The 20760-nt window shown below is 33.0% G+C and overlaps 2 protein-coding genes across 2 annotated transcripts; both read right to left on the bottom strand.

Annotated features, from left to right (window-relative positions):
• Nucleotides 1-8711: 8711 nt before the first annotated feature.
• Nucleotides 8712-12078, bottom strand: LOC18030993 (probable methyltransferase PMT14). The gene is made up of 7 exons (XM_006414096.2): nucleotides 11914-12078; nucleotides 10976-11636; nucleotides 10689-10899; nucleotides 9918-10590; nucleotides 9745-9822; nucleotides 9195-9465; nucleotides 8712-9005 (listed from the first exon to the last, which is right to left on the bottom strand). The coding sequence occupies exons 2-6, from the start codon at nucleotides 11624-11626 to the stop codon at nucleotides 9207-9209; spliced, it is 1872 nt and encodes a 623-aa protein (XP_006414159.1). The 5' UTR covers nucleotides 11627-11636; nucleotides 11914-12078; the 3' UTR covers nucleotides 8712-9005; nucleotides 9195-9206.
• A 2301-nt stretch (nucleotides 12079-14379) lies between these two features.
• On the bottom strand, nucleotides 14380-16283 carry LOC18030992 (eukaryotic translation initiation factor 4E-1). The gene is made up of 5 exons (XM_006414095.2): nucleotides 15876-16283; nucleotides 15139-15304; nucleotides 14912-15037; nucleotides 14749-14814; nucleotides 14380-14647 (listed from the first exon to the last, which is right to left on the bottom strand). The coding sequence occupies exons 1-5, from the start codon at nucleotides 16172-16174 to the stop codon at nucleotides 14597-14599; spliced, it is 708 nt and encodes a 235-aa protein (XP_006414158.1). The 5' UTR covers nucleotides 16175-16283; the 3' UTR covers nucleotides 14380-14596.
• Nucleotides 16284-20760: the final 4477 nt, after the last annotated feature.

The raw sequence follows: 20760 nt of genomic DNA, 5'->3' as shown, positions 1-20760 counted from the left end.
TTCTGGTGAAATATAATTTTTAGAGATCTTGACTTTTATCTCATGGTGGTACTCTATATGTTCGTGGAAATAATGATATATGTATAATGTAGGGAAAATCTTTTGCAGAGGTTCATCTTTCAAACTCAAGTTCTTTCAAACTCAAGTTCCCCAACTTTTATGATGACATGTGTGTTTAATTTCAAAGCAACAATTAAATTTAACCAAACTTCCTATTTCCTTTTGTATATCTTACAGTAAACTTTAAATTCAACTTACAAAAAATCCAACTTCAAAATTCAAATTAAGCGAAAGCTGGTTTAGTGTAGATATGTGACTAGATAAAACAAGAGAGAGTTTCAGATTTAACCCATATTTCAAAGTCAAACACAAAATTAACCTCTTTTTTTCTCTCTCTAACTTTTGCCATTTTCTCACAATTTTATCATTCTCACTTAAACTATTAACGAAAATGCCATTATACATCTATTATTTCGATTTTTTTTTAATTTGGTTAAAGTCTCATTGGACCTTCTAAAGACCTTTTTATTACGAGAATGCCATCTTCTTCAATTTCTTCAACCACCATGAACAACCATGAAAATGGAATAAATGCTTCTCAACCAATTTTAAAGCTGTAATAAGTAAATATTTGAGCTCATTCACTCATAACTTTTCTCATTCTTTCATAATTTCTTCTCCAAAACATCTGGGCTAAGTTACAATGCCAAAAGTCATGCATTTTTGGTGATTTCTGGTTACTTAACATCTGGGTTGCTTATTTTTGGTGAAATCCTGAGTTCTGAGTGCTTAAAAGAACTGTAGCCAAGCTCAATTTTGTTAAAGGTAATCGTCGCACTTCAATTTTTCCATATTTCGGTTTTCATATCGCGAAAGTAGACTTCTCGTGAAGTATACTGAAGTCTACTAGTCAACATAAGGTTATTTTTGCAATTGACTTTTTAAAAGTAGACTTCATTAAACCTCACGAGAAGTCTACTCGATATCCTTTGAAAACAAAAAAAAAACATAGTAGACTTCATTTGAAGGCTTAAGAAGTCTACGAAAGAAAAGAGGTTATTTTTGTAGTTGACCGTATTTTGACTTTTTAATGTAGACTTCTGTCTAAAGTCTACTGTTTACGTCTGCACAAGAAGTCTACTTTTAAGTTACTTTTGTAGTTTGACCAAAAACGTATAGGTCATTTTAGTGTTTGACTAAAGTTTTTTAAAAAATAAAAAATTCAGAAAACTCCGGAAAGCTGCAGTAGACTTCAGAAAGAAGTCTAAAAACTGTAGACTTCTTTGGGAAGTCTACTTATATTTTTCGGTCAAACTTAGAAGGAATCTTTTTTTTAGTAGACTTCACAGTGAAGTCTAATAAAAAAATTCAATTGCAAAAATAACCTATTTTTTCCGTAGACTTCTATTGAAAAAGTAGACTTCAAAAGTAGACTGTCAGAGAAGTCTACTCTTGCATAAAGTCTACAATAGAAGTCTACTTTGTTAGTCAATGGCTCGGTCAAATGCTAAAGTAACCTTTTTGGCCGGAAGTCTATTTTTGATGTCTACTGAAGGAAAAGTCAACAAATTGGTCAAATGCAAAAATAACCTGTTTTTAAGTAGACTTCTTTAGTAGACTTCACTATGAAAAAGTAGACTTCTCAAAGAAGTCTACGTTTGAAGTCTGCTGTAGAAGTCTACGTATTGCAGTTTTTTTTAAAACGCATTTTAGGCAAATTTATAAAGTATTTTTTATTTTTTTGGATTAGAAATGCTTTTTAGTAAGTGATTGAACTACCCAGTGAATTTCATTTCATTTCATTTGATATTTATTGCTGAATCAGAAGTTTTGATTTTTAAGCTACTTAGCTTATCAAAGTAGACTTCAGTAGAGGAAGTCTAATTAGGAAGTCTACTTTTTGTATTTATTTAAAAAACGCATATCTTAAATATTTATAACGTTTTTTTAAAATTTTTAGGTTTTGACATGCGTGTTAGCAATTGATTGAATTACTCAATGACTTTCATTTGATTTAAATCGATATTTATTGTGGAATCAAATTTTTTTATTTATAAGCTAGTTAGCTTGTGAAAGTAGACTTCATTTGCAATCTACAAAGTCTTCGAATGAAGTCTTTTGTGTAAAAAAATGATACTTATGTATTTGCTATAATATAATTTTTGTAATTATGTTTGCTAATGTCATTTTTTATGTTTTCTTACAAAACTACCAATTAAATATGTTTGTGTTATATTTATGCTTCAATTTTTCTTGTGTTATTAGACTTACAAAAATTTTCAACCCTATCATCTAATACATATTATACTACAACACTTGATTATAAAGTGACTACAAGCTCAAAAAAGGCACATAGTAAAAGAAGCAAACTTTGCAAACATAAATTGTTTGTTTCCTTCGGGTACAAAAGCTTTGTAATTGAATTAGCAAAATCATTTCCTCCAATTTCAATCATGGCGTCAACTTCCTCACTTTAAACAAATTATATATCAAAATATCAAGCATGTAATCAGAAGAGAATTAGATAAATACAAATAAAATACATATGTTCATGACCATTACAAGTTGTTAAAGATACAATACAGTTTTATGATCATTACATACAAAACAGTTTTATGATCATAACTGGTTTCATCACGGGTAACCATGGAAGCTTCTTCTCAGTTTTTGTGCAAGAGAATGTAAGGTTCCACTGAAGCTTCTAGTTGTTGCGTTACCAAGCCCCAATGTTGCTTATACCAAAAAAGATCAAAGATCAGCCAAATAACCCAAAATCAACAGAAGATGGAAAATTCAGTTACCACACATGTAGAATCTACGATTAGTTACCACACAATGGATCTAATTTACCTCGTCAACAATGGATCTAATTTTCCCTTCATCCAAGAGATTTCCGGAGATCTGAAATACAGTGACAGGTTATAAGATACCAGTTTTCCAATGCTTTAGAGGCCTGTAGTAAAGATTTATTCAAAATTAGCTCTTTATTACATACCCTAAACCTAAGGACAGCATGAAAATAAGGCCACCTGAAAAGTAACATACTCTACGCTAATAACAAAAACCAGTAAGATTACCAAAGTAAATGCAGCACTGTCAAATGGAAATGCTGAGACAGACTCAAAGATGCACAACAAAAGGACAGTTCAAAACAAGCTTTTTTATTACATACCACAAGTTTAACCAAAATTGATAATGAAAAGTTACCTGCAAGCACCCGTTGATAGCTTCCAACATACTCACACAGATCTCTGTATCAGGTTCCTACACCATGAAAAAAGGATCAAAGCCAATAAATAATCAACAAAACACAGACTAACTTTATGCAAAGCTTCTAGCATGGCCGGAATAATGTAGTCTGAAAGCTGCTTCAGATAGGATAGATCGAGCCCTTGAGATATTCCTTTCTGCATCAAAAGATGGAATTAGTACAAATTACCACACATCCATACGCGATGAACTCATAATCCCTCTGTTTTACCATAGGTTATGCTTGAGACATCATAATCAGAGAAAGTGTAAAGACGAAGGAAACCTATATCAGTTTATAAATAAAATATAGGCCTAGCATGTTGTAATCAGAATTCACCTGTAACATGTAACTCGTTATTGGCATCTGCCTCCATCTCAGACCCTTGCAATGACATAAGCACTTCCATGACCTAGCGTGGACATGTAAAAGAATTATCATGCAAGAGATGAAAAGAAGGAAAATAATATAGAAAGCTTGTCGGCTAGGCCTGGGCAAAAAACCCAGATCCGAATATCCGAACCGGAACCGAACCGAAATGGAGGTACCGAATTCGAACCAAAATTTTTAAAAATATCCGATGGATCTTAAACTCTTATACCCGAAGAACCGGAACCAAACTAGTACCGAACCGAGAACCGATTGGGTACCCGAATTATCCAAAGTATAATTATATATCTTTCTAAATATTAGTTTTTTTTTGATATTTTTTATATTTGGTATATATTTCTGGTTTTACAGATATATTTTCTTTATTTTGGGACTTTTGGGTATATTTTTAAGTTTTGATATATATATTTTTGAATTTTTGTTATTAAAAAAGTGTGAGTCAAATTAAAAAATTTGAGGCAAAAGATCCGGATCCGATTATCCGAACCGGAACCGAACCGAAATAAAGGTACCGAACCCGAACCGAAATTTATAAAAATACCCGATGGATCCTAACTTTCTCTACCCAAAATATCCAGAACCGATTGGTTCCGAACCGAAACCGAACCGAATATCCAAATGCCCAGGCCTATTGCCGGCATTAATCTCTGTTATGAAACAGGATTGCTGCATATAGCATCAATTTTCAAAGAAAGTGCATATCGATTAGACCCATGCAAATCGTTTAAACATACCTGCCTCACATATCGATTAAAGTCATTGCAAATATTGAGACAGAAAGTGAAAAATAAGAAACTAGGCAGATTTGGTTAGCGCCTAGGACGAAAAATAAGAAGCAAGCAGGGACACCATTTCTTCATCTTCCTCGGACTTCAGATCTGATTAGCGCCTCGGACCTCAGATCTGATTCGCGAGTCGGTCGGAGAATGGTGAGAGGCAGCAGTGGGTAACTTGAGGGGAGCGCCGTTTGAAAGAGAGAGTCGTGAGTTTTTTTTACTAAAAAATTAGGTTATTGTGTTTATATATGAGGATAAAATTTTCGGTTAGGTTAATAAATTTTTTGTTCAATTTCGGTTTAAATTTTAGTTATGTTAATTTATTCGGTTTAGCAGACTTCAATATTGAAGTCTATTAAGTTTAAATCCTAAAATAATAGATTTTCTTCTTCTTAATTTAAAAACATAAATTTAAATTTATCAATATAAAAAACATTTTATATACATTTGGGTTACAATTACAGAATTTATGAATGTAATTTTGATACCAATATAATTTTTTATAAATTTTAAAATCAAATTTTCTGATTTAATTATTTAGTAGAGTTCATTTCGTTTGAACGAAGTCTACTAGTAGACTTCATCCATTCTTTAGTAGACTTCGTCAGGATTTAAATGGTAATTAGGATATCCGTTTTTTTTTGTCATACAGGATTAAATGGTCTTTTTCACTACCCCTTTAGGTTATTTTTGCCAAATATTTTTATAAGGGTCTACTTTTGTATTCAAAATCAAGTTTTAGGTGATTTTTAGCAAAAACCCCATAAAACAATAAAAAACGACTGTCATAATTAAGGTATATACAACAACCAATCGAAACATAATTAATTTTTTTTTTCTGTAACGGCGATTGAAAACCTTTAGTTTGACCATATCCAATTGTGATTATTAAATTTTCAACAGACAGAGAGTAAAGTTCATACTTTATTAATGCCATTTTTTGTTTGTTTTCTTTTACTATTTTTACAACTACGTTTTGGGTTAATAATATGGTAATATACAGATTTGAGTTGAATAATGACCCAGTAACTAGGCCTACCAATAAATTTATACTATAATTAATTTCGTGCTATGCGTAGAGTAATTAGTTTATAAAAATAAATTTTGAGTTTAATATATAAAAAGGTTGTACATTAGCATTAACAAGAAAAATTTTAAAGTAATTTTAAGTGAAATTTTTTTATAATTAAGTGATTTTAATTTGTAGCAAATGGTAAGAACTTTTAAATAATTACTTTAAATGTTTTCATGATCAAATGGAATTTTCCATCAACTTAAGCGTCTACACTGCTCTAAAATATTTTATATGTATTTTTCGAAATAACTTGCATAAGACCAACCTGAGGGGGTTTTGGGTTTATTCTAAATTTTCGTTTATAAATTTCGTTGTTTGGATTTTGCTTTTACTTTTCGGGCTCATGACTTATATATGCGAGCGACTTGCGTAAAACTCACCTTGTATTTCATCTCGATGACGATATGACTTCTAGATGATAAAAAACCTAAATAAATAACTAAGTAACCGAATAGCCGATTATCGACAAAAAGGAAATAGGAAGAAAAAAACTAGTAGACCTTGTATTGAACGAGTTTGTACATAGCGGACCAATCGAGGTAATTTGGTACATATTTATTAGTTGAGCCTAAAATAGAAAGGAAACAAAAACATTTATACAAGCCTTTCATAAATCAAAGGTTATAGCACACAGTTACTAAAAGGCCCACAGTTTCGCCTCATTTCAAATGGTGGTTTTCGTTTTTTTTTTTTGGGTAAACTGGTTGTTTTAAATTTCTTTTATAATTTAGGTGATCCGACTGAATTAGAGGACCGACGACGATGCAGTTAGAGATTACAAATTCTGACTATAAATCGCATCATCCCTTTAACACCGACTAATTTTAAAGTCCGAAAAGACTATATATGAATACCCCAATGGTCAAATTAATTAAATGTTGCAATTTTATTTCTGTGAGGAATCGATCCCTGATCTAGACCAACAAAGAAACTCTCACAAAAAAAAAGAACCATTGGACTACCACCACTTAGTTTGATTGTTGTAATTTATATCACAATTTCTCTAAAAAAAAAAAAACTTACAAGTTACAATCTGAAGATTTAATAAGTTGAACACACCTAAGTCTTTTAGTTTTAGATCGAGTCTTTCAGTTTGTAATTTTAGAATGTTATCAAAATAAAATGTATATAGATCAATTTGATATGATTATGGATTCAGTCCACTTTGGGTCTAAACCAAATATATGTGTATTATTGATTTTGGTTCGGGCTATCAATCAAGCATAATTCTAACTTGGAAAATAAATCGAAGTAGGATATATAAAGAAAAAAAAGTAGAGTGCAAGATTTAGTTCCGTTCAGATATTGGTTTATACATGGGGAGATTATACACACCTAAGATAAAAGTTAGATCAAAGAAGACGTGATATTAGAAATTTGAAAACCAAACAATGAGATATATATATATATATATATATATATATATGTTTCATGTGGAACATGAAACAGACAACTAACATTTGTCAAAATTTCTCTTTGTATTTGCTATGTAATTGAATGAAGTTCTGACTTTTTAGGTGTCCCAATGCTCTATAGTCTCTTCTCTTTTAGTTTTAGCCACACATTTTGTTCAACTCGCTTTTTTTACTTCATAGAGATACGTTATAATTCAAGAAACTAATTTGAAATCTCTTGCTATATAATTTTTTTTTTAAAAACAAAAGATTGAAATAATAGCCCCTAGATTCTTAAATTACTATGATTAAAATAAATAAAAGTAGTTGTTAGTACTAGTTGAATCATTAAATTTCATTAGTCCGACACAAGATAAATTTAAGATCGTGGTCGTGAAAACGCTTTTTATTTCACGTGTCATGTAAACTAAAAGCGTTCTTTTAGATAATTAACCTATTTTAATATTATTATATTAGTAGTGCTTTGGCCGAACAAATATAATCCCCACTCATCCGTTTAATTGTGGACCAAACCACCATATTGAGTTTTTTCTTCTTTTTTTTTGTTAGAGTTGATTTCTTTCACAGGTAAATTAGGTATATAATTCTCGTTTTATAATGTTTCACATATATTCAAGAAATTATGATAGTTATTAGTATAATTCAAATTATTGAATATCGTGGTTGAAGATATGAAAAACATGAATTTAAAAAAAAAAAAGATATGAAAAACATCCTTTGTTTGTAAGACCAATATATGGCGCAATGTTTGAAAATTCATCTCTGGATCTGAAGAACATGGTTCGAGACTTCGAGTCATTGTACTGTGAGGTAAAATTTTATTAGCCATTAGAGGTTTGAAAGGGCAAAAGCCAAAAGTACATGGCATGCACTCTACAAATTCTAAATGTTAATTTAGGTTACGATCCTTGATCCCGAATTTAGAAAACAAAACAGAAAATTCTAAAATGGCTTGTATATTGATATAAGTCGGAGGAAGTATTTAACCAAAAAAAAAAGTCGGAGGAAGTAGGTTTAGAAGGATAGACTAATGTTTATCTTTGCCTGGTATGAACAAGCTCATTACTTTTTTTAGGATGCATGCCTGCACTATAAATAAGATTTCATCCTAAAATCTGTATATGCACGTACTTTTTTTAATGAAAAATATATAATACAATAACATGTATTTTAAAACCCGAGAGTATTAGTTTGTGATAAGATAATTGAATGAGAAAACTAGTTTCCTCTATAGATTTATCACTTAGACGAAAGTGATTGTTGGAAACTGGTGGTTATATCGATCATCACAAAACTCTTTTTGTTTGTAGCCAAGGAGCTTCCGATTTCACAATCCGTAGTTTTTTGAGGTCGGAAACTAAGATAGATTAATGTTGCGGGCTGAATCGTTTTGTTTAAATCTCACTTGTTGATGGATTGTGTTTTTAAAGAGGGTATCGATTCGTATAAACGTCTATGATATTGATATATCAAAGTTTGTAAAATGTCTTGGATTTTAGAAATCGATATATATATATATAATTCTTTTAAATAAAGTATAGATACAAATTTCTATGTTTGTATATGTTTTTATCAGTGCGTGGTGCATATTTGTATGATGAGGAGTCCTGAGACAAAAGGTGACCCATGACAACTATAGCTTTGTTCCAAAACAGTAATATCCATTTACGTACAACATCGACTGACGTATGAATCCTTTTTCCCTACAATAATGTCAATGAACTATTATTGATATTTTTCTACGATTTGTACTTTTTTAAAAATCGTTACAAATTTATCCAAAAGTTTCCATTTGAGCTCATAAATTTTTTTTGTAAATTATTATTAAAAACAATGTCAAGATCACATCATAACAAACGTTCAAGGATTCAACTATCTTGCAAAACACATGGAACTTTTTTTTCCCTTCCAAAATAAAATTAAAAATAAAACTAGGGAACAAAAAAAAAATACATAAATGCACATATTCGTCTTAATCCATCTATATTGTATTTCAACTTTCGACCCCTTTCTCTCATGGAAATTCTGATTCCTTCCTTTCTTAAGAATTTTCCAGGTGCCGTAAAATATCTCTACACTTCAAGCTTATAATCCTCCACCTGATAAAATACCAAAAAAAAAACTCTTCAATCCTATCTCGAACATATAAAGAAAGGGTTCAAATTGTAAATTTTCACAGTTCTTGGGTTGTAACTGAAAAGTCCACAATCGTTTAATTGATCTTAACAAAACTTCGTGGTAAAATCAGGTAAAACATGTAAACTTACAGGGACTGTAAAATCCAATACCTGAGTTTTTCTTTACTCTTCTTCACTATTATCAGCAGACGATGACGGACTGTTTCCATCGCCGCCGGCGACCCAATACTGTTTAACGGCGACGAGAATTTTCTCCGGCACGAGAGGACCATCTTCATGATCCATCAATTTCGTGTCCCATCTCATTCCATCAGCGATCTTTCTCACATCGTTCAAAACATCAACCTCATCCCGGAAAATAACAATCCCTTCCGGCCTTAAAATCCGATCCGTCTCAAGAAGAATATCCTCAATTTTGCAGCTGCCAAAAATTAAAATTCACCATTCATCACTAGCTATCTCTGAGATTTCTCATAAAGTTCTTAGCTTTTAGTGTTGAGATAAGAAATGCTAATTCTCAAAAAGTTTGTAGCTTTAAGGTTAAGTTAAGAGATGCTAATTCTCCGAAAGTTCTTAGCTTTAGTGTTGAGATAAGAGATGCTAATTCTCAGAAAGTTTGTAGCTTTAGGGTTAAGTTAGGAGATGCTAATTCTCCGAAAGTTCTAAACTTTAGGGTTTAATCAGGGTTTAAAATCTTTACCTGTGTTGATACAAGCTGAAGACACCACTAGCGTGAATGAAATCGTATGTTCTTGGATAAGTTGAAAACCCTTCACACCTGCAGAGATTTCAATAAGAAAATATGTTGAAAAAATGGAGAGATTATTACCATTAATGGAAGGAAGACAAAGATTGTGTGTATAGATGTTATACCAGTCATGGTAGATACCAATGAGACCTCTCTCATAGACAACACTCAATGTGTTCTTTGTAATGGTAGGAATCACATTCATAACCCAAGACTTGGGCGATTCGAGCGCAGCAGCGAATCCACCAAGACCAGCATTCATATCCATCACATTACGGTACCTAGTGGAACCTATCAGCCTGTTGATTCTCTTGTATGCATTAACACGCTTCTTCCACAGTTTGACATCTTCTTGGTATGTTTCCGCGTCCACGCCATTAATCAAACCTTTAGAGACACTTGGAGGCACTGCGAAGAGCCTCTCGGGGAACTTCTTTAGCTTTCCTCCAGCAACTTCTTCTTCGCTTGATACCTTAGGGAACGGTGTCACGCACGTCTCCATCTCCTTGTACCAGACATCGTCAGTGTCCTTCCTCTTGCAGGTGTTAACCGGTGTTGATCTATCGCATGACCTGTCGTTTATCTTCTTTCTGAAAATCGCAATGTCTCCCTTCTCATACTTCTTCTCCCAGCATAAAGACTCTGCGATTTCCTCTATTCTCTTTTGCTCGGCATTGAGCTCTTCTTTAGTTCGGTTCCACGTCTTGTGCCAGGTCTTCCAGTTGATTGGAGGGCCCGATAAAACCCAGTAACCTCCAGGTCTCAGGACTCTGTCAACCTCCATTAAGTACGTTCCTTCTGTACAAGCAATCAAGAAGACAAAAGACAACATTATGAGTATATAAATTAGGCAAGAAAATGTGGATTTGCACCTACTTTTGATAGTTGATTCTTACCATTTGCAGTCCACGGTATCAAGCATCGAGAGCATTGAGCCATATCAAAGGCTCTTGGTGGATAAGGAAGAAGAATTGATCCAAGAACAGCGATAATCGCTGGAACACCTCTCTCAAGAGCAAACTGGACTTGAGCTTCGTGGTTGTCACGTGGCGCAAACGACATAGTCAAAACATTTCTCTTAAGCATGTAAGCACCCCAGCTTGCAACCTAGAGATGAAGAATTAGAATCAAGAAGAGCTAAGAAATGAAATGAAGAAAACACAGATCTTGAAAACCGACTTACTCCACATCCAGTGTCCAATGCGGTTCTAACGGATCCATCTTTGATTGGGATAATGGAAGCTAGCTCATCGATATACGCATCAGCTCCTTGAGGAAACATAGTTCCTCCACCAGGGAATTTAAACACATTCCCTTGAAACTGAACCCAATTCTGTCCAGCTTTCTCAACGGTCAAGCTCTTGAAAGGAGCATTAGCGTAGTGAACGTAATCTCTGCTTTTAGGCCAAGGGAATGGAGTCATATACCCTTTAGGAGCTGGAACAAGACAACGAAGTTTCTCGTTCTCGGGAGGACAGTGTCTCTCTCTGTAAATCATGTTCTCTCTTGGGAACTTCATGGCTCGGTCTTGCTCTTGACAAGGCGTGTAGTCCTTGAGCTTCACATCGCACGGCTTGAAAGAAACTGGTTTCGGATCAGCTAATCTTTCAGGGATCTTGACTGTGTTGTGATGAGGCTTAAAGTCGAGCTCAGTGACGACGTCTGTGCATTGAGCTTGCTTCGTTATCTCCATCGCTATGCTATCTCCTTTACCAAACCCACTCTTTTGCCATGCTCCAAGAAGGTAGAAGAAACAGCATAAACCAATCACAACGATTAGAGATAGCGAACTTCTTGATCTGTTATTCCCTGGTGGGTTATTCTTAGAACCCATTTGAGATCTCCTGAAGAATTCGAACAAATCATAAACTTGGTTCTCAGTAAAGCACACAACTTTGAGCTAAGAAAGATCAAGATCTGTCAGAGAGGATCTAGCAAATTTCAAACTAAGTCATGTCAAATTCGAAATCGAGACATTAGCAATTGAATTCTAGGGTTTATCAAATGGGATTTAAAGACTGTAACTTTAGTATTGAAATCGAAAACCCAGAACGGATCTAGTTGAAGCAAGATGAGTTTGAGAGCTAGAAAATGAAGCTAGAGTAGCGAGGAAGTATTCACCTGGTCGTCGAAGTAGATCTTGTTGCAGAGAGACACTAAATCTCTCTTCCCTTCTCAGATCTCTGGCTTTAGCTCTTTCAGTGATGAGCTTGCAGGAAAGTATAAAGCTTTGAGTGTGACAGAGAGAGAACTCACTAAAATAATAGTGTCTTCTTCGTCTTCATTAATCGGAACACTAATTGAGATTTCATTATAACTTGATGAAGGCGCGTTCGATTTTTAGTCATATTGAAATTGATTTTTTTTTTTTTAAATGACTGAATTAAATGTGTGTAGTTTCGCAGCAAGATGTTAACAATATTATTATTACAATAGTCATAGATTTAGATCTAACCTGCACATGCATGCATATGTTTTTTTTTTCAGTCCCTTTTGTATGCGTTTGTGTGTATAAGCTATACTTTTTTTTTTCAATAACTTTAAGCTTTTTAGTAATTGATTTGATTTACCATAACTTTCAGATTCTGGTTTCACCATTATTGAAAAAAAAATTACTTGGAAATACTATGAAGATCAAATCCATATGATGAAAGAATACATAACAATAAAAATAAAATAAAACTTAATTTTTTGCAAATAAATAAGGGTATGAGTCAAGGATCTTGTCGTCCCAAGTGGTCCTTTTCAGACAGTTGACGAATCTCTTACTTCGATCTCCTACCGACACTCACATTTCCTCGGTTACTTAACCGGTCACCGTCATAAACCGAGTTAAATCGGTACAGTGCAAAACAATGATTAACAAAGCCCATGTTCTTGCAGGCAGAGCCGTTTAAGTACGTGCAATAAAAGCAGTCGACATAATCTCGATTCAAGCACGAAATTATTTTACATTTCTTTTTAAATATGTATATAAATTAGGAACCTATACTTTTTGAAGCCCTTGTTTCAATTGTATTTGGAAGTGAATTTCTAATCATAATGAATTTTCAAGAGAATAAACAAAAAAAAAGGAAAAACTTTCCTTGTATTTATAGAAGGGGAAGTCTCTTAAAGAGATTATAATGTTTTTAAATTTCTCCACAACCTTTGATGACTTGCTGCTTCACTTTGATGTTTGTGGAACTATCTACATAACTTTTCTTTCCTCCTTTCAGAGCTGCCGTGATTGATGAATGCATCGTACCGGACCAAACCAAAGTTTCATGACTCCTTTATACATTTTAATGGTCGATTTAAATTAATCAAATTATAAGCAACTGTGTTGGTTAGCGTTCAAAGTACTCCTTCTAGTGGTGGTGTGGTATGTTTAAAGCTTCCTAACTCATTAGGTTCATAGTAATTTTTTTCTAGCCTAATTATTCTTAGGGCCGGTTCTACCTTATTTATAAATTCAGAAAACACACGCAAGACACAAGTAATGCATCATGGTTTGGCAACGTGCCTAATCTTCAAAAACTTATTAAAAATACTTTTTGACTACAATTACAGTTAGTTGTCAATATCAGATATACACAATCCTAAAATTCCTTATAACTCGTCTCCGATGTGTTCTTAACTCAATATGATATTAACATCACTAATATACAGCTAGGACTCTCATAAGTCTCCGATGTGTTCTTACCTTTATATGAGATCCTATGATAAACTCTCACCATTTTCTCACAAATATGTAAAACGGCTACAAGCCTTTTCTCTATCTCTCAGGTCTAAAAAGTCGTTTTTCTAAACCGTACATGCTAGACTTATTTAATTTTTGTTGCCTCACATCTTCCTTTGCAAAGCTAACCACTTTTCTAAAGCCAAGGAAAATATTCCTTTCTGATTTGGCATAATCAAAAATAATATTTCATATCCTATTAAACCTTTATCTTCAAAAAATCTTTTTTCATTGTGATTTGGTTCAAGTAATATCTTTAAATTGTGCACAATCATATTTTCAGAACTGAGGCACGTACAGAAAACAGCAACGTCTTGTCTTACTTCCTGTCTTACTCTCTATATTAATTTTTTTTTTAACTTCATGTTTAACTTGAACTCATCAAAAATACTAACACTTTGAGTCTTTTAACAATGAGTCATTTATAATCATCACTCTTAGCTTTCACAACACAAGAAAGTAAGGATTGACTTGTGATAAGTTTCGATTAGCGTGCTTGTGTTAAGGTGTCAACAAAAAGTTCATCTGGAGGACAATTATAGGGACTTTGATGAATCGATTGAATTTGAGCCTCAGTTGCTCTCATACCATGTAAGTGAACAAGAATGATAAGGAGAAAACGATGAATGAAAGACAGTCTGTTATTATTTAATGATTGAGTTGTTACACTTATATGAGTAAAGTAATCTGGTTTAGTCCGGTTCTAATTACATTTAGGTCTTTTGGCCAAATTTTTCTTGAATATATGATTATGATTGAGACTCTTGTTGTAAAGACTTTCGTGAGGGGTTGCAGTCACGGATAATAAAAACTCTGAATTTGATGTCTAGGTATACAGTTTTTGCTGTTCCGTTACTCTAACCATCTCAAGTGTGATGTTATTAGGTAAAAGAAATCATATACTATATGGAAAATGGAATTTTGAATGACCTCTCCATTTTGTGTCTCGCATACTATATTAAAAAAGATAATAGGTCATGGGCTTTTCTATTATCAAATTTTGATACATAAAACGAAAAAAAAACTCGGTGCTAGACCCAGGAGGGGTCGCCCCACTCGCCATAAGTTAGAGCCGGGACTGTTTCAAGCGGTGTAAGCGCTCTTTGCGTTTCTGTCCAGCTTCATTGCATCCTCCTGAAGAAAAACCAAATCCAAAACAGATGAAATACAAACAATGAGAGATCCAAAGAAAAACGTTTTGAAGTAATAAGCATTAAGAGAAACTCTCTTCTTACATGGATGATGAAACCGATGCTGTTGTTGTAATCAAGAAACTCCTTCCATTGTTTTCCAATGCTCACCTGCAACATTGAAGGAAATGGAAATTTTCATGTCTTGTTTTAGCAGAAAAAAGATTGATGGGGTTTTGTTGAGAAGTTATAATTTCTTTTTTATTACCTGAGCAGCTTCGTTGGAAGCGTTTTTGGTCCAAATTGATATCCTTTCTTGCTTTCCTCTAATGTTAACAACAGCTCCACAGATTTCATCTCCATGATCAAACTGCTCTCCAATCAACGCAAGCAACTACAACGAAACGCGTGAAAAGAAAAACGCGGTTAGACTCGATTGGGTGGTGGAACAAGAATCAGGAGTCAAGTAAAAGTAAGAAGAAATAAGAAACATACGGTGTAAAGCCAGCACTTATCAGACTTCTCCTTAGGGAAGGTCATAGTCCATTTGCCTCCATTTGCACAAATAGGATCCTCCCACTTAGGTTCGATATTGTGTTTGAAACAGTAGAAGTCAGCTCCTCCAGCTAGCTTGCTCGGATGCCGCATGTTATTGTACAAACTGCAAAGCAAAGTAAAATGCCTTATATGATTAGAAGCCAAAATATACAAACCTCTTAATCTCATGGTAAGAGAGATAGACTTCACAACCAAAAAAGAACACATGACACATAACAATAGCATCCCACAATCACCAAGAAAATGTTCGCTCACGATCTGCTACCCACAAAAATGCTAAGAAAGAGTTAGTGATTTTAAGAAAGTCTCCTTCGAGCTTCTAGTTTCGTTTTCAACACCATAATTCACTAAGGTCTCTCTAACATTAAGAAGAGGTAAAAACTAGCGTAACTCTAGTTCAATGTTTAGTTCCTATGAAACAAACAAGATCTAACTGTTGCTTTAGATTATAGAGAAGATCTTAGCTACATAGCTTAAACACTAACATAAGCTGTAGCTGCAATTTCAAAGACCAAACAAACCAATTCTTCACAAACAGATAAGAAAAGTGGATTTCACGGGATCTAATCCGCCAACAAAGAACATAAATTTCGGACTCTTAAATGAAACCAAACTAAAACCCAGATTGCAGAATCATTGTAAGAAGTACAGGAGATTGTTTGTAAATGCCTAACCTCCAGAATTCCTCGACGGTGGAGAAAGTGAAGACGGATCGCAAGGAACTTCCCCAAGTGGTCTGCTTCGATTTAACAGAAGGGTTATCGAACCAGAAAGTCCACGAATGCTCCAACTGATGCGATTCAGGAACGGCGGATTTGCCCGATTCGTCCACGTCTCCGTCTCCTTCTCCGCCGACTATCTCTCCTTCCTCAGCATCGTCCCCTTCCTCGTGGTATCGATCAATCGGTTTCTCTGTAGAATTAGGGTTCGCTTCTTCCGTAACAACAGGCTTGAGAGTATCTTCTACCGCCATTGTTCCTCTTCCGTCTTCTTAAAAAAAAAACTGCTTCTCTCTCTCTCTTTCTCTTCCTTCTCCAAACTATACAGCTTCTTCTTCTCGTAGGGTTAAATTACGATACGACACTGTTTTACGCGTGACATACTTTATTTATTTGTTTGCTAGTTTTTGGGCCCAGGGACATAGACTTTAACGGGCCTTTTCAATAATGGGCTTTGACTTGTTTCTCGATGATTCGTGCAATGCGATATCTCTTCGATTCATGGATTCGAACACATCGTTACTCGTAAACATTTATAGGTATCGGTAAGACTTATCGAAAGACATTGACAAATGACAATATACTTTTGGATTTGAAACCATCATTCTTTGTAAATACTCATACAAAATTAAACTTTCAAATGAAGCAAGTTTAGACGTTAAACAACCGGTTTCTAAATTTGATTCCTTTAATCACAATTATCTCAGATTTTAACATTTTTGGCGATCAAGTGTGACCAAGGGACTTTGTTGTCATATACCTTTTCCGGAGATTGTAACCTACCTATTATAATTTTTAATCGATATACTGGTTTTTTATTGACCGATTATACTGAAGTTTTGAAACCCATGCATGTATTATCTTATTATATAAAAATCTAAATCATTGGATATACCACAGCCACAAGAACAAAATTAAAATTTCTTAACTAAGATTCGTTTTCCAAGTCAGACGAGAAGAAAAGAAAGGGAGGAACACAGCAGATTTCATAATGTTCGCAGTCGAATGAATTCTATATATTACTTCCTAGTTGATAGTGACGTATAATTAAGTGAATCTGATTCTATTCCATTAACTGTTATTGTGCATCACTAATTAATAAGTATACTAAATAGATAAACTAACTTGTATGTATAGAATAAAATTCATTTTATAAGAATAGTCAAAGTTATTCTCCACACCAATATTTCGAAAGAGACTAGAGACTTTGTTTTTATTTTTAAAATACATTTCTTTGTTATTCTTGAGAATTTATAAGAACCAAGATGATTTTGTCACTAAAATATTTAATTGCAATATTGCATGGCTTGTTATATATATGCCGTAAAGGTAAGAATCTCGAATGTTATATATATACATATATATATACATTTCAAGAATATAATTTTGTATTTGATAATGGGTCATTCAAGAATATATATCTGATAGTACGTACGTAACTCGAGAAGAATAATTAAAATCTGTTTTTATTGTCAACCACTCGAAATAGTTTAGTCTCATAACTTATCCCTCCTGCTTTTTTTTTTGGGTTAAACCGGCCTTCCCTCCTCACTGCATATATACGGAATATTTTACTATCATGTTCCCCAAAATTCAATATAGGAAATATTAGTATTAACCTTCTACAAAAAAAGGGATATGATGTTCAGAATTCCAGTTTCATATCTACTACCAACCCAAATTATTGAGAGGAATGTTTAACGTCAGGCTTGGACATTCGGGTATTCGGTTCGGTTTTAGTTCGGAACCAATCAATTCTAGATATTTCGGGTAAAGAAAGTTAGGATCCATCAGATATTTTTATAGATTTCGGTTCGGATTCGAACTCTATATTCGGGTCTAAGATTTTTTGTCCAGGCTTAAAAAAAAAATAATTTTGAGAACCGATAAATATCCAAAAAATAATAATTTAGTTTGACTTGAGTTTTTTTTAACACAAATTATATCCAAAAACTCAAAAATATATCTCAAAATCCAAAAATATACTCAAAAATTCCAAAAAATAAATAAAATATATACTTAAAACCAAAAATATAAACAAAAGATTCTAAATATAAAAAATTACTAAAATTAAAGGATATAGTTATATTTTAGATAATTCAGGTACCTGATTAGTTCTTGGTTTGGTTATGGTTCAGTTTCAGTTCTTTAGATATAAGAGTTTAAAACCCATCAGATATATTTAAAGATTTTGGTTCGAATTCGGTATCTTTATTTTGGTTTGGTTCCGATTCGGATATTTGGATCCGGTTTTTTGCCAGTTTGAAAGTGACTTTTTTTTTACTTTTTACTACATAAGTGATAATTGATAAATAATTAATTATGAGTACGACTTATATGAGATAATGCCTAATGCGCCGTGGTTTTCTTCCATTATTCTATAAAGATTAGAATCAAATGTCTCTTTCAATTTTCTTTTTCCTTTTTAAAAAAATCAACATTAGTTTTAATGTCAAAAGCAAACTCACAGAGCATGTCCAAGAACAGAAAAAAAATTCGAACTATACTTGATGTATATTCTTTTTATGAAAGAATATGCAAAACTTATATAGGTTGTTAGTAAATTGAAACAGGGTTAAATGTATCTTTTGCTTTACCTTTTTTGGGGGGTCTTTGGACTTTTTTTTTTCTTTTCTTTGACATTGTTCTAAGAGGTACACTAAATTAATTTAACGCATCTTTATCTCAAGTAAAAAAATGTTAATCATTGTTTTTATTCAATCAAAGGCAGCGACCATTATAGCCGTTTTTAAAAATGGTAACTATTTGATTACTGTACGTTAGAAAATTAATTTCCATAGTTGTTTTTTTTAAAATATCACCATAGAATGTTTTTTCATCGATAGAACCCTTTTGTCTCTTCTGTTGAAATTCAAAAATATACTGCAAGGGGAAAACGAAAACAGAACACAATTAGGCTAAGAAAAATATTGGGCCGACCGACCAGGACGTCTATGTCGGTCTTGTAACTCGTGTTGCGAACCATGCATTCCAGCTTGTATGAACTTTGATTATCGGAAGGAAACAAAGCTAGTCTGACTTGAATTCCAATAATACGTGGTTTTTGGTTCCATTTTTATACAAAAATATTTGTTTGGTTAGACTTATATACTAGATAGATACATGTACATATTGTTTTTGATAATGGATACATATACTTTATTGAGTGACCAAAAAAATATGAGCGTTTCTGATACCAAAAAAAAAAAACTTCGAGGAGTTAGACATTGACAAATATGGCCCTGTTTGTTTGCTCATTTGGATGGATGATGAATCAGTCAAATGATGTTTGTGTAATTACATAAATTGACTCATCTAGATGATATAGTTAGATAGATCATTTGGATGACTTATAAATTTATGAAGAAATTTGAAACTCATCCAACTGATTCAATTTGAAGCATTGGGATGAACATGATTCCAGTAAAAAAAATCGCATAATCTCGATAAACATGTAAAATCTCGTTTTATCATCAAAAAAGTAAATCTTGTTTCCTGTAAAAAATATACAATCTTGTTTTACCGTAAAAAACGTAAAATCTCGTATTCCCGTAAAAAACATAAAATTTCGTTTTCCCGTCAAAAAACATAAAATCTCGTTTTCCCCATCAAAAACGTAAAATCTCTCGTTTTACTGTAAAAAAACATAAAATCTCGTTTTCTCGTCAAAAACCTAAAATTTTGTTTTCCCGTCAAAAAACGTAAAATCTCGTTTCCCCGTCAAAAACGTAAAATTTTGTTTTTTCGTTAAAAACATAAAATCTCGTTTTCCCGTTAAAAAACGTAAAATCTCGCTTTCCGTCAAAGCGTAAAATCTCGTTTTCCCGTCAAAAACATAAAATATCGTTTTTCCGTTAAAAACTTAAAATCTCGTTTTTCCGTTAAAAACATAAAACTCGTTTTTCTGTCAAAAAACATAAAATTTTGTTTTCCCGTTAAAAACGTAAAATCTCGTTTTCCCATTTATTATGTGCATCACTCAGATGACTCATGAGAATGAATCATTTAAATGGATCATTTAGATGCAAATGACAAATGAGCAAACAAACAAGGCCTATATGCAATTAAAAGTAAACAATAACTCAACCTTTTATCGACTTGTCGTGCTTGGTGGGGGGGGGGGATTATATATTTTGGATCATAATTGCTGGTGGAAAGTCATTGGGGAACCATAGCTGCATAATCTAAGTGCCAAGCTTGCTCCGGATTTGTCGATATAACAAAATGAGGAGGCTCAGTTCATGAACATTAGTTACATTATGTCCATTGTGTGCAATACTAACATATGAAATAAACTACCTTTTTTCTTCAAGCATGAAAGGAACTACTTATGTGTGTGAAAACGCTTATTTCAAACGACATTTGTTATGAAAACGGAATGACAATACTACTTATTAGTTATTATAAAAGTAAATTGTCACATTCACACAAAACTGTACACATAATACCATATTTTCTAAAAGTTAATTGTCACACTCATAAAAATTTGCGGATGTAAAGATGTTTGATAAGAGTCTAATTAGTTATATATAAACCAATAAATATTTTATATATATAGGTATGTGTTACAGTGTTGGTATTCATTCAATCTTAATAACAAAACGTTTGCTTTTGTATAAATAGGTGAATAAAAAACTAACCCAAAAAGTGAATAACAATAATATTTTTGGGTATATGACCAACGTTTTTTTTTAAGTTAGCTTTGATAAAAAATAAAAGAAAATGATTTTTTAGTTAGCCCCACATCCTTGGTGGAGCCGAACGGATTTTAAAATATGGGAATTTTTTTTCTTTGGGGGGGGGGGGGGATGTATTACTATATTAAAGTAAATGTTATGTC

Source organism: Eutrema salsugineum, unplaced genomic scaffold, assembly GCF_000478725.1.
Source record: "Eutrema salsugineum unplaced genomic scaffold, Eutsalg1_0 scaffold_1, whole genome shotgun sequence".
Classification (NCBI taxonomy): Eukaryota; Viridiplantae; Streptophyta; class Magnoliopsida; order Brassicales; family Brassicaceae; genus Eutrema; species Eutrema salsugineum.
This window is presented reverse-complemented; position numbering and strand designations above follow the sequence as displayed.

Bases quoted from the DNA above. Each gene is read 5' to 3' on its own strand.
- LOC18030993 (XM_006414096.2), bottom strand. From the start codon at position 11,626: ATGGGTTCTAAGAATAACCCACCAGGGAATAACAGATCAAGAAGTTCG. The intron at 10,900-10,975 runs GTAAGTCGGTTT...CTTCATCTCTAG, and splicing joins CATTGGACACTGGATGTGGA to GTTGCAAGCTGGGGTGCTTA. The intron at 9,466-9,744 runs GTAAAGATTTTA...AATTTTTGGCAG, and splicing joins TTCAGCTTGTATCAACACAG to CTGCAAAATTGAGGATATTC.
- LOC18030992 (XM_006414095.2), bottom strand. From the start codon at position 16,174: ATGGCGGTAGAAGATACTCTCAAGCCTGTTGTTACGGAAGAAGCGAAC. The intron at 15,305-15,875 runs GTTAGGCATTTA...TTTGCTTTGCAG, and splicing joins ACCGTCGAGGAATTCTGGAG to TTTGTACAATAACATGCGGC. The intron at 14,648-14,748 runs GTAAGAAGAGAG...GTTTTTCTTCAG, and splicing joins GCATCGGTTTCATCATCCAT to GAGGATGCAATGAAGCTGGA.